Genomic DNA, 10,553 nt, shown 5'->3' with positions numbered 1-10,553 from the left:
CGAGGGCAGACGCCGGGAGACCCTCGCGACCTAAATACGTTTAGCTTAGGTATTTCGCTGTTTTCGTATAAATTGTATAGATTTGTTAATTGGTATGACTTGAATTGTAACCAAATCTCATCGTCTGTGGATTCAAAAAGTGAACCCCAAGTTTGAAAAGCAGTCAAGGACTCTGGCTGTACTGAGCATGCTATCGCAGCGGCTGTGAACAAACTGAAATAAAGGAAAAGCAATATGAAAATGTTTTTATAACGTTCCATAAACTGGGTACGTTATTCCGAAAACCGGCTTATTAGGAAAATACCAAACGGGAAGGTTCTTTCGCGCCGGGTTGAAATGGGAAGAAACAAACGGGAAAGTTGGAATGGGAATGGATTCAAACGGGAACAGGCGAAGTGAGAAAGGGCGAAACGGGAAGGTCGTTTTGCGCCGGGTTGAAACGGGAGGGAACAAGCGGGAAGGGTGAAATGGGAATGGGTTCAAGCGGGAACCTCCCGTTGAATAACCAGGTTTTATCATACCCTCCATAGTTTGTTTTCTTTTTTGTGGTGGCAAAACGTTTATTGAGCCAAATGGAAGGGGTAGAAGGGCGTGGTTAGCCTCCTAAGTCCAGAAGCCTCTTGTCCGGGCTGCCTCCAGTGCGCGCCGCACCAGGGCGACCTGGCGCTCCGGTGCGGAGCTGGTCAGCTCCGACTCCCACTGCTCAGGGGAAGGTGAGGGGTGGGGGTGTGGGTGTAGGTGTTGAGAGGGATGGTAGGTGTTGAGAGGGATGCGACCATCCATGTGGGCAGTCGGGTGGAAAGAGAGAAGGGGAAATGTGGGATAGGATGATGTGGTTAAAGTAGGTTTCGGTCTGTAGTCATTTGTAGTCAGCGGAGGATGTAGGCCTGTTGGGCGGTGAGGGAAGAGTGGGGGGGGGGGGGGGGGGGGGGGGTTATCGCCGTCAGGAGTTAGTGCGGTAGAGTTGTCAGGGCTGCTTGGTTTGGTCGAGGCGAGGGAAGTGCCAGGGTAATGAGTGCGCGGGCTGCGGCGTGGGCCGCCCAAGCAGCATTGGCCGATAGCCAATCATTGGACGCCCCTTGGCTTCCCTTTGGCTTCCGATAGCTTGGCCAGACGCCGGCCTGTACGCAAAGGCCATTCGTGGACAACGAGCGCTATACGACCGGCCTTGAGGACAAGCATTGGCCGGTGCGCAAAAAATCACACTGGACAGCCGATAGCTTGGCCAGACGCCGGCCTGTACGCAAAAGCCATTCGTGGACAACGAGCGCTATACGACCGGCCTTGAGGACACGCATTGGCCGGTGCGCAAAAAATCACACTGGACAGCGCGCTCATTCAGACGTAATTTTTGATCATAACATTTTATGAAGAGTAGTAGCCTATATGTGACGCAGGTATTTATGAGTGCCTTTACGCACGTCTAGGCATTTTCTTGTTAGTTGAATGACCACTCAAGTTCACTCAAAATATTACTGAAGTTTGCGTGTTTTTGAATTTGTTTTCACGCGCAGCGCACAACAAAAAAAGTAGTTCCAAATCATTTTCAAGCTTGTGTCAAGTAACACATTTAAATAAAAAGTATTGGCAGGTGTAAATGCCGACAGCCTTGCCTGTTGTTGCATATTGTTGCATGAAGTCTCACTGTAGAGCACTCGTGTGCGTTATTTTGCGTGTGTACATGCGCACCCGGCGCGCAAGCAGCACCACTCGAGGGCAGCACTGCGGTCGTTGCCCGCGGCGGTCCCCCAACGGATAACGACGGTTAGAGCGCCGTGAACCGGCCCCAACGCAGCAAAAAGTAGTTACCTAAAGAGCCACAGCACGGTGCCACGAAACAAAGCGTACTTAAACTAAAGTGCAGCTTATTCAAAACAGCGTGAGAGAGAGTGTTAAACGTTCAGTAGGAATTGGTCATTTGTGTTACCCAACACAACGGTGACCGTCGAACTACTTCAGCGTTGTGCCTTTGCGCGTTCTTTGAACCCGCGGCGGGTCCGGTGGACAGACGCGTTGCACCGACGGCTCCGTCTCTTTTGTGGCATTGAAACTGCAGCGGTAGCACTCCTGTACGTGTCTGTGAGGTGCGTTTTGGTGTCGGTGGCTGTGTGAAGTATACCTGACTGGTGGAATAACATCGTTTGCCTGCTACGGCCGCCGCTGAAAACGTAAGTCACCATTTCATTTTTCTTTTCGCGGTGCGGGAGTGCTCGCGCTAGTTCCCGCCAAACCTTCAGCTGTCGTTTATAACTGGCGCTCGCGAGTGCTGCTTAGTGTTATGTTGTTGGTTCTTGCGAAGAAAAAAGTGGTCCCATACATGTGCTTCCAATTGTGTGACGCCAGTTCTAGCTATCCTTTTTCCGGCTTTGTGTTTTCCGAACAAGCAGCCGTGCTCCCACTGCAGTTTCACGACGTTCAGCATGCGTTGAAGTAAGACTCGTGTGCCGTATAAGAGTTGCGGATGTATTAAGCTGGCTTAGTTAAACTCTAGCTATAGGCACCCTGCAATCGTCGGGTGGCGCCTCCGTCGAGCTGACATGCGCGCCACCAACGGCGGCGGCACCAAACACTCAGGCGCTCCGTGAAGTGTTGTGGCCGTGCCAGCATTCATTTGTGGTATGCGGGCAGCTGTCATTTAACGATTCTAAACGGTGCGCGGCGCTTAGTTTTTCCGTGCACGTTATTCTGGTGCGATTTTCTTTACCAGTAGTTCGGCTGCATCGAGTAAAAGGCGACAAGCAACCGCGATGTCGCGGGTGCTGCATTGTGGCTTCAAGTCGGTCGACGGCCTCGACCGATACTTTCGGCCGTCGATACTGCGAAAAGGACGCCGCCTGTACGACAACAAGCATGTGTACGGGGTCCAGGAAGTGGACGGCACAGAACTTTCAGCAAGATGCCTTTCCCAACAGGGCAAACACGTCTACGAGATTGGTTTGAAGGTAAGTAAACAAACCAACGTGGCCTAGCACATGCACGCACGAGAGATGAGTTTGCATTTCAACAAAGCTCGAGAAAAGTATTTTGTTACGACAATTCTTGCCTTTATTTGGGTTCGCCTTGTGCCTGAGGTATCCTTTCGCCCGATTTAAATTCGCAGCTGACGGTGCAGCCTCGGACAATTGAAAGCGGCCAGTGCAGCTGTCGCTACGGCAGTGCGGGCAACTGTAAGCACTGTGCCGCAGTTGCTTTCTTTTTGAATAACTTCGACCATGCATCATGCACGAGCCAGCCTCAGGCTTGGGGAAAACCTGCAGGGAAGCCGCTGCTGAACGATAAGGCCAGCATTGAAGAACTTTTCGGAGGTATGATGCACTTTGTTTTGTTACATAGATGCTTTCAGGTGCAGCATTGCTTGCATGTGTCCTACTCGTAAGCGTTAGCTATCCCGTATTTCGTTTTTTTATCGAGTTTCTAGCTATCACTATTAATGTGGTTCTGTGATCAGCACACTCATTAGCCCTTACATTTTGCCTAATATGCAGTGAATTTCGTCATTCTTCCTCCCAGACTACAACAGCCCCTTTGTAGGGAACAGAAAACCGGCAGAGCTGTCTCCATTTTACGTCCTCGAGTACTTTCCGGGCATTGTCTCCCCATTCACGGAAACACTAGCTGAAATGACCAAGACAGAGGAGGATTTAGCCTCCATGGAAGCAGAGAAAAAAGCCAGGCAGTTGTTGCAGCTGCAAAAAATTACGCAGCTGCTTCCGACCCCTTGCAAGGCATTACATGAGCTGCAGGTGTTGGGCATGTACCCCAGGCAGTCTGTTAAGCCAAAAGATCACACAGAGGGGATGTCAAAGCAGCAGAAAGCTTTTTACGATGCAAATGTTGCCTGCGCATCACTGTCTGACCTGTGTGTGGGGACCATGGGCCAGTCAAGCTGTGTAAGGTATGGAAACGGTGACAGCAGTCATAATTGTTTATCTATTAATTAGGGACATTAGCACTGTGTGTTTCTGACTTCAGGTATGTGCATTCTAATTTAGGTGGCACAAAGAAAAAAAGTTCCGGATCAGCAGTACCACTGCCCACAGGATATTACGGGCTCGTAAAAGTCCAGAAGAAGTTGCAAGAGTCATCCTGCACCCAAGGGCATTTTCCTCTGATGCTACAACGTATGGTATGTGCACAGTTGTAAATTTTTTCTGGTGGAATACGCAGTAGAAAATTGGGACAAGCCATGCACATACAATAGTTCCCACCTCCTATGATATTTCTTTTCAATGTTGTATATTTAAGGGCTGACAGTGATAAGGCTTGCAAACAATTTTTATTTCTCGTACTCAACCACAGGACTTCGCACAGAACCCCTGGCTCGGATGGAGTTTGAGTGTCAGCAAGGTGTTGAAGTTGTGGAGGTGAGTGTATGCTTTGTCTAGCCCTCACAGTAGTTAATGCTTCAGAAAAAAAAAATAACAGCCAAAGCAAAGAAAAAAAGGTAAAAAAAAAACTGAATAGTGACAGCACTTTGTTTTATGATGGGGATTGATTTTAAAAATGGCTTGCACTGGAATATAACACTTTGTGGAACTGCTTTGCATTAGGCTTGCTCATGCATTGACCTTTGCAGGGATTAATAACATGGGTATTTTTATGGAGTGTTTTACAAGCCGCATATTGCTTGGTCACCTGTTGTGCCTTACTGCAACAATGTCCAACTATTTCAGATGGGTCTGCTCATCCACCCAGACCAGCCTTGGCTGTGCGGCAGCCCAGACGGCATATTTTGCTTGGCCGGGGAAACGTACCTCCTGGAGATTAAGTGCCCCAAAAAGTGCGAAAATGATGGTATGTTCGGCAGCTCGGGGAAGAGCGTCCTTGACTACATCCAGGGGACTTGCAGTGATCCAAGCCTGAAGAGGACCCATACCTACTACACTCAAGTCCAAATTTTAATGTACTTGCTAAATGTAAACAAATGCTTTTTTTTTGTCTACTCAGCGAAAGAAAGCTTAACTGTTCATGTCGACAAGGATGACTCCTTTCTGCAGGAGGCAATACCAAGCCTTGAAAAGTTTTACTTCAGTTCGCTTCTGCCTGCTGCAGCAAAGTAAAACGTTTTCTGAGTACTGCATCTGCTGAACAAGTAATGAAATAAAAAGTTTCTATTTCGTACTCTTGTTGTCTGATAGAAAATATCGGTCTTATGGATACATAGTTGTCAATGGTATTAAACAAAAGTCAACAAAGACTTTATTAGCAAGTAACATAATGAGCAGTCGCACTAGAAGTTGACAAAGGATACAAAGACATGATTTTCACAGCTTCAAATTGTACAGTAATGGAGGGGTCAACACCTTGAAAACACACAACAGGGGTTTGTAACAAGTGCAAAATACAATATGACCATATGAGCACAAACTAATTGCCCACCAAACACACAGGACAGCGTCATCCACTTGTAGCTTCGTGAAAAGGCCACATGACTGATAACACGTAAGTATAGTGCAATGTGCACAAGTTCCTGGGGGCACTGTGGCTTCAGGTCTTAATGCATGCGTGTGACAGGGAAATCACTAGTGACTCTTTACAAAGCTAAAACATTTAATTTTGCAGTTCTCTACTCCACATAAGAATACCCATGCACAAAACACCTAAATAACATACATACATACAATAGTCAACTGTTTTTTCGGACTCCGAAAATTTGGACTTGCTGGATATTCCGGACTTTCCCGAGGAACCGCCGGTCGCCCTATAGGAGTAATGGCTCATGGAATTTTTCAACTGCTCTTTTATTCGGACTATTTTTTGTTCCTCTCCAGGTCCGAAACATCAATCGGCTACTATAATTACAAACACAGACAATACAAAAAAAAAACCAGAGAAACCTGATCACACCATCACTTGCAATGTACAAAAGGCAATAGTCAAATGCATGAACACAAATGGACAAGAAAAAATGTGTGCTAGTATTTAGCTTCACAATAATCCAATTATGCGCCCAAGTTAAGCCTGAGCTATGAGGTGCGTCTCAGTGGAGGGCTCCAGAAACATTTGACCACGTGGGGACCTAATGTGTGCCAAAACCTCGACAAACAGGTGTTACACTATGAAGCTGCAACCCTCCATCCAGCCCAGCAGACTTGGGCTCTCTAACCCATGATTGATTGTAGGGTTTAACGCACCGACACAATGCGGGTGATGAGGCGCGCCGTAGTAGAGGGGCTCTGGGTTAATTTTGACCCCCTGAGGATCTTTAATAACGTGCGCCAAAATCTCGTACACACGGGCGTTTATGCTTTTCCCCTCTATCAGAAAAGCGGCCGCTGCAGCCGGGAATCGAACCCGCATCCTCGTGCTCAGCAGCACAACGCCTTAGCCACTGAGCCACCGTGGCGGGTCTCTCTAACCCTTGCGAGTTCTTCTGCAGGAAACCGAGAGTAGGGCCAGTGAAGCGTACATGACTCACGATGTGGACGCGGCAGATGCCTGTGGTTGCTCTTTTCGTCTAATTATTGGGGGCTGGAGATTTGCTAGCACACAGCAGACATGAAAAACATCAGCCATGCACGGGATGAGCTCAGTTGGCACTTTGTTATTTAAGATGTTATAAATTTTGATTCTCTGGATCATTCTTTCAATGTGTATCCTCACTTGAGCTATATTGTATGTGTCTCTAACCTCCTCTGGTGTGAACTGAGAGCCATGTAAAAAAGGGGGCATGACAAGAACGGCATTCTGGTTCCCTAAAACGGTTTGAATTCCTGGGAATCCCTTGTCCGCCAGAATGGTATCTCCGGCTTGCACAAGGTCAAGAAAACCAGAATCTACAGTGACGTGGGCATCTGACAGCCGGCCACCATAAGCTTTCGAGCAGAAACAAATCACACCTCCCGGTGTTATGCCCACCAAAAACTTCAACGTGTATGCCCCTTTGTAATGCGAATACAGCACTCTCTCTTGCTGCACAGTTGCTGGCTGCTCAGTCCGTACTTCTGTGCAATCAATGATCATCGTGCATCCTGGGTAATGCACCCTAAAGCTGTCCGGCATTGTAGCCTCAATCACTCTCAATGGGGGACGAAAAATCCACTTTGCTGTTGCAACAGCAATGGTCCTTAAAACGCTCTTAAAATGGCGTGACGCTGATGTCTCGCTTACACAAAACAGGACGGCCAGTGAAGAATAGGTGATTCCAAGCTTCATTTTCATCAAAAATAAGAGAAGCTTGTTCTCAAGTGTCACATCGCATTTCCTCTCCGTAGAAAGGGGCAACATGCTCAGTAGCAACGCAAACACTGTAGTGCTGACATTGCACAAGTCTTGCAGTGCATTGGCCGACTTAGCAACGCTGTCAAAGCCAGAGAAGTAGCTGGTTCGGTGGTCGGGGCCACAGTGCCTGCTACTGACCTCTGGCTGGTGCTGGACACTGCTGTCGTGCGAGTCGACATGGGTCACTTGAGTGGATGCGCCCATGTCGTTGATGAGGCACAAGAAAACGGAGAATGTCTTGCCTGACACCTGAGCGTCTTCTGTTTGTGTTCCCTGCATAAAATTCAAAAACAAAGGAAGAAACGCGAAATGAAGTACAATTCTTGTTTTAATCTGTCATAGTGCGCAAGGTGATGCAAAGTACGTAAACTTTTCTACTAGCAAATGAAATGCACATTTTTTTGTAGTAAGTGTCACACACAAGAAAAAAAAAGGAGCAATATACATAGAGGAATACTGTTGACTTGCTGCTTGTGCTACGTAATAATGCACTGCTTGAAATAGGATTGTACAAAAGCACCACATTTTCCCGTACAATTTGAGGCATGTCACTCGAATGCTTACCGTCGAGGTTGCTGCAACATGAAGCTCAGCAGCAACAGCAGAAAGCAGCTGTAGTCCAGAGTTGTCTTCGCACGACTGGTCCGGGTCGGTTGAAACATCAACCGTAGCAAAGCAGCTGGTGCCGCTGGCTTCTGCTGCTTCAGATGTGTTGGCCGAAGCAGGTCCAGGGAGAGCAGCTAATGCAGTGGCAACAGATGACTCGGCAGCAGTAGCAGAAGCAGCAGGCGATGACAGGGAATGGCGCTGTTTCCACCTGCACATTTAATAATATGTAATGGTACTGATTCCTATAAATATAACAGACTTTTGTGGTTGGTACATTCGCAAGCATACATTTATTTCTTTGGCAGGAACCAACTGCTTCATTCTGGGAAAAAAATAGTTTCAAACATTTAAGCAAAAAAGCCTGGCACACCAAACGAAAGGTTACCTTTTATATCTAGCCACTTGAGCAGTAGGCGAAGTGGATCGCTTCTTGTAGACTTTGGGGAATATGGTGGGTAAATACCCTGGGTGGTTCTGAATCGTGCTCTTTTCTCCATTCACAAAATGCTTAGAGCACACCCTCGAGTCCCGACTGGGGTACCAGGTCGATGAATCCTCCGAGCTGTAACAAGTAAAATATGAGCAGTGACGTTAACGGGCAGTAGTATGAAGCTGTGTCAATAAAATACGTCATTAAAAACAAATGCAACACGCACACAATTACTTGTGCAGGCTTTACTACCTCATGCACTTTATACATTGTTTTCCTTGCTTGAACGCTGCTACATGTTTTCGCCGTGTTTAATAATGCACCGCACATTGTTCACGAATACTGCACTTCTGATCAACCGGCATGAATTAACAGCGAAGAGGTCTGCGGATAAAAAAACGCGAGCGACAGCGCCGGGCTGCGGACGCCAACGATGGCTCACAACGATCGCGCACCTTTGCTAAGCACGTCTACGAGTGGTTAACGCCGCAGGTATGAGAAAACGGAGTTAAGAAAATGGCAAAGTATAATATCCGTGAATTTGATCACAAGTTACTGAACTACAGACCAACAAATATGCTACGATGTTGAGGTGACCGCTTCGTAGCACATCCAGACTGAGGCTGAATGAGAAATAATTAACGTCCGTAGTCGCTTTCGGAACATGTTGCGATTTCCCGAACAAGCAAAGTTCACTTACTTCACTCGCCGCACGGCGACAATCCACTTCTGTCTCCGTGCTTTCTCCCAAGGCTGCGACGGGAAGCAGTAGAGCTTCACGCCTGGCGTGCCCTCCCGACTGTGGCATTCCTTGACGCAACAATATCTGCGCCCAGTTTTTTTCCTTGCGACTGTGGGTTCCCCGCATGATTGCGGTGACGCCATCGAGCCGTAAACTGCAGTAACGTCACCGAAAAATACAAAACCGAGATAAAACTGCCAAATCGCCCACGCTACGCAGCAGCAGCGAACGCGGGCATACGGGAGGGAACGCCTTGGACTTTGTACATTCAGCCGCCAGGTGGCGCGACCTGCTCGTCAAACTGCATTGCAGGGAGCGAAGCTTTCGTTTGATTATTTTCTTGAGCAATGTAAAGGTATTGTCGAGCGACAAAGTAATTACACTACCTCTGGGATTCTCCGTGGGTTCCGTTCGCGTCTTCCGCGTCTGACGGGGCAGAAGTGAGCGAAGGCACAACAAAATTTCACGGAACCGCTGGCGTGTCGCTTTGTCTATTGGACTTTTTATATTACTTTGCGCTACTGCAATAAGAGTGAAGCCCATTTTCGGCGAAATTCCGGACTGTTTTCTCAAGAACGAGCAAAGTAACTGCTACCGTAAAACGTAGTATTGAAAAATGAATAGTGCAGTACGTTTTATGTTTCATAGCGAGTGTTAACAAGCTAGAACTTTAGGCTGAATATTTTCACACGGACATGTTGTAAGGCTTGTATAGGTGCTGTATTTAGTAAGCAGCGTGAATTTAGCATTATAGTGAACTATTTTTTTTTACTTATTACAGGCGCTACGACGCACAGGTGTTTCCCGTGGACAAGTGGCGGATGCAGCAGTGACAAGCTTTCCAAGCTGGGCTATTCTACAATAGTACTGTTCAAAAACATATTGTGGTCTTGGCAGGTCGGCGAATTACCGGGAATGAGGGTCCTGTTTTCATTTACCTGAATGCTTCTGTATTGTAGGCATCTCAAGCAGTTAAACGAATGATAATCGGTTCGCGCTTCATGAGCAGCGCTTTTTAAAATTTTTTCTCGACTGTTATTTGTGTTTGCTTTCATGTTTGTGTTCGTATTCTTGCCACTGTTAAGTCAGATTTCTCCTATATTTGATGTGCATAATAAAAAAGCTACACAGAGAGACCCGGTGTGTTGTGTTGCTCAATTGTTTTTGGCAAGTCACGTATTTATAATTGCTTCGCAAAGTTGATGCAGTTTGCTTATTGTCCTCGCGGTCCCATTTCTGTTTTATACATGCCATTGTACAGGAAATTATTTAACAAGTGCGCATTAAATAAATAATGCGCACTCGTTTAATAATTTCCTGTATACTGGCATGTATAAAGCAGAAATCGGGCCGCGAGGCAACTCGTAAAATAAGCATTGGTCATAAGGACTGGCCACAAAGCCAAAAATGTGCATGAAAATAGCGTGGGGTCCACCCATTGGCATTATCATGGCAAGGTACTTTGCCAAGCGTTGTCCAATATTGGCCTTCCAGGGCTTGGCCAATTGTTGGCTTGTCACCTTTCCCAAACACCAGCCAATATTGGCGGCC

At 47.1% G+C, this 10,553-nt stretch overlaps 2 protein-coding genes across 2 annotated transcripts; one reads left to right on the top strand and one right to left on the bottom strand.

Moving 5' to 3' along the window:
• The first annotated feature begins 2,505 nt into the window (after positions 1-2,505).
• On the top strand, positions 2,506-5,160 carry LOC144142604 (uncharacterized). The gene is made up of 5 exons (XM_077674238.1): positions 2,506-2,942; positions 3,101-3,305; positions 3,993-4,126; positions 4,300-4,364; positions 4,674-5,160. Exons 1-5 carry the CDS (start codon positions 2,748-2,750, stop codon positions 4,861-4,863), a joined length of 789 nt encoding a protein of 262 aa, XP_077530364.1. The 5' UTR covers positions 2,506-2,747; the 3' UTR covers positions 4,864-5,160.
• An 18-nt stretch (positions 5,161-5,178) lies between these two features.
• LOC144142603 (uncharacterized) lies at positions 5,179-9,313 on the bottom strand. The gene is made up of 4 exons (XM_077674237.1): positions 8,961-9,313; positions 8,216-8,392; positions 7,786-8,038; positions 5,179-7,494 (listed from the first exon to the last, which is right to left on the bottom strand). Exons 1-4 carry the CDS (start codon positions 9,143-9,145, stop codon positions 6,415-6,417), a joined length of 1,695 nt encoding a protein of 564 aa, XP_077530363.1. The 5' UTR covers positions 9,146-9,313; the 3' UTR covers positions 5,179-6,414.
• Between the last annotated feature and the right edge of the window lie 1,240 nt (positions 9,314-10,553).

This window comes from Haemaphysalis longicornis, unplaced genomic scaffold (genome assembly GCF_048455015.1).
Source record: "Haemaphysalis longicornis isolate Haplotype H1 unplaced genomic scaffold, Haemaphysalis longicornis Haplotype H1 scaffold_6, whole genome shotgun sequence".
In the NCBI taxonomy this organism is placed as follows: Eukaryota; Metazoa; Arthropoda; class Arachnida; order Ixodida; family Ixodidae; genus Haemaphysalis; species Haemaphysalis longicornis.
Note: the sequence above shows the minus strand (reverse complement) of the source record. Positions and strands in the feature narration are given on the sequence as shown.

Excerpts from the sequence above, each read along its gene's own strand:
- LOC144142604 (XM_077674238.1), top strand. The coding sequence starts at position 2,748 with ATGTCGCGGGTGCTGCATTGTGGCTTCAAGTCGGTCGACGGCCTCGAC. Across the intron at positions 2,943-3,100 it reads TCTACGAGATTGGTTTGAAG|CTGACGGTGCAGCCTCGGAC; the intron begins GTAAGTAAACAA and ends TTAAATTCGCAG. Across the intron at positions 3,306-3,992 it reads CATTGAAGAACTTTTCGGAG|GTGGCACAAAGAAAAAAAGT; the intron begins GTATGATGCACT and ends ATTCTAATTTAG.
- LOC144142603 (XM_077674237.1), bottom strand. The coding sequence starts at position 9,145 with ATGGCGTCACCGCAATCATGCGGGGAACCCACAGTCGCAAGGAAAAAA. Across the intron at positions 8,393-8,960 it reads GTCGCCGTGCGGCGAGTGAA|CTCGGAGGATTCATCGACCT; the intron begins GTAAGTGAACTT and ends TACTTGTTACAG. Across the intron at positions 8,039-8,215 it reads CAAGTGGCTAGATATAAAAG|GTGGAAACAGCGCCATTCCC; the intron begins GTAACCTTTCGT and ends TTAAATGTGCAG.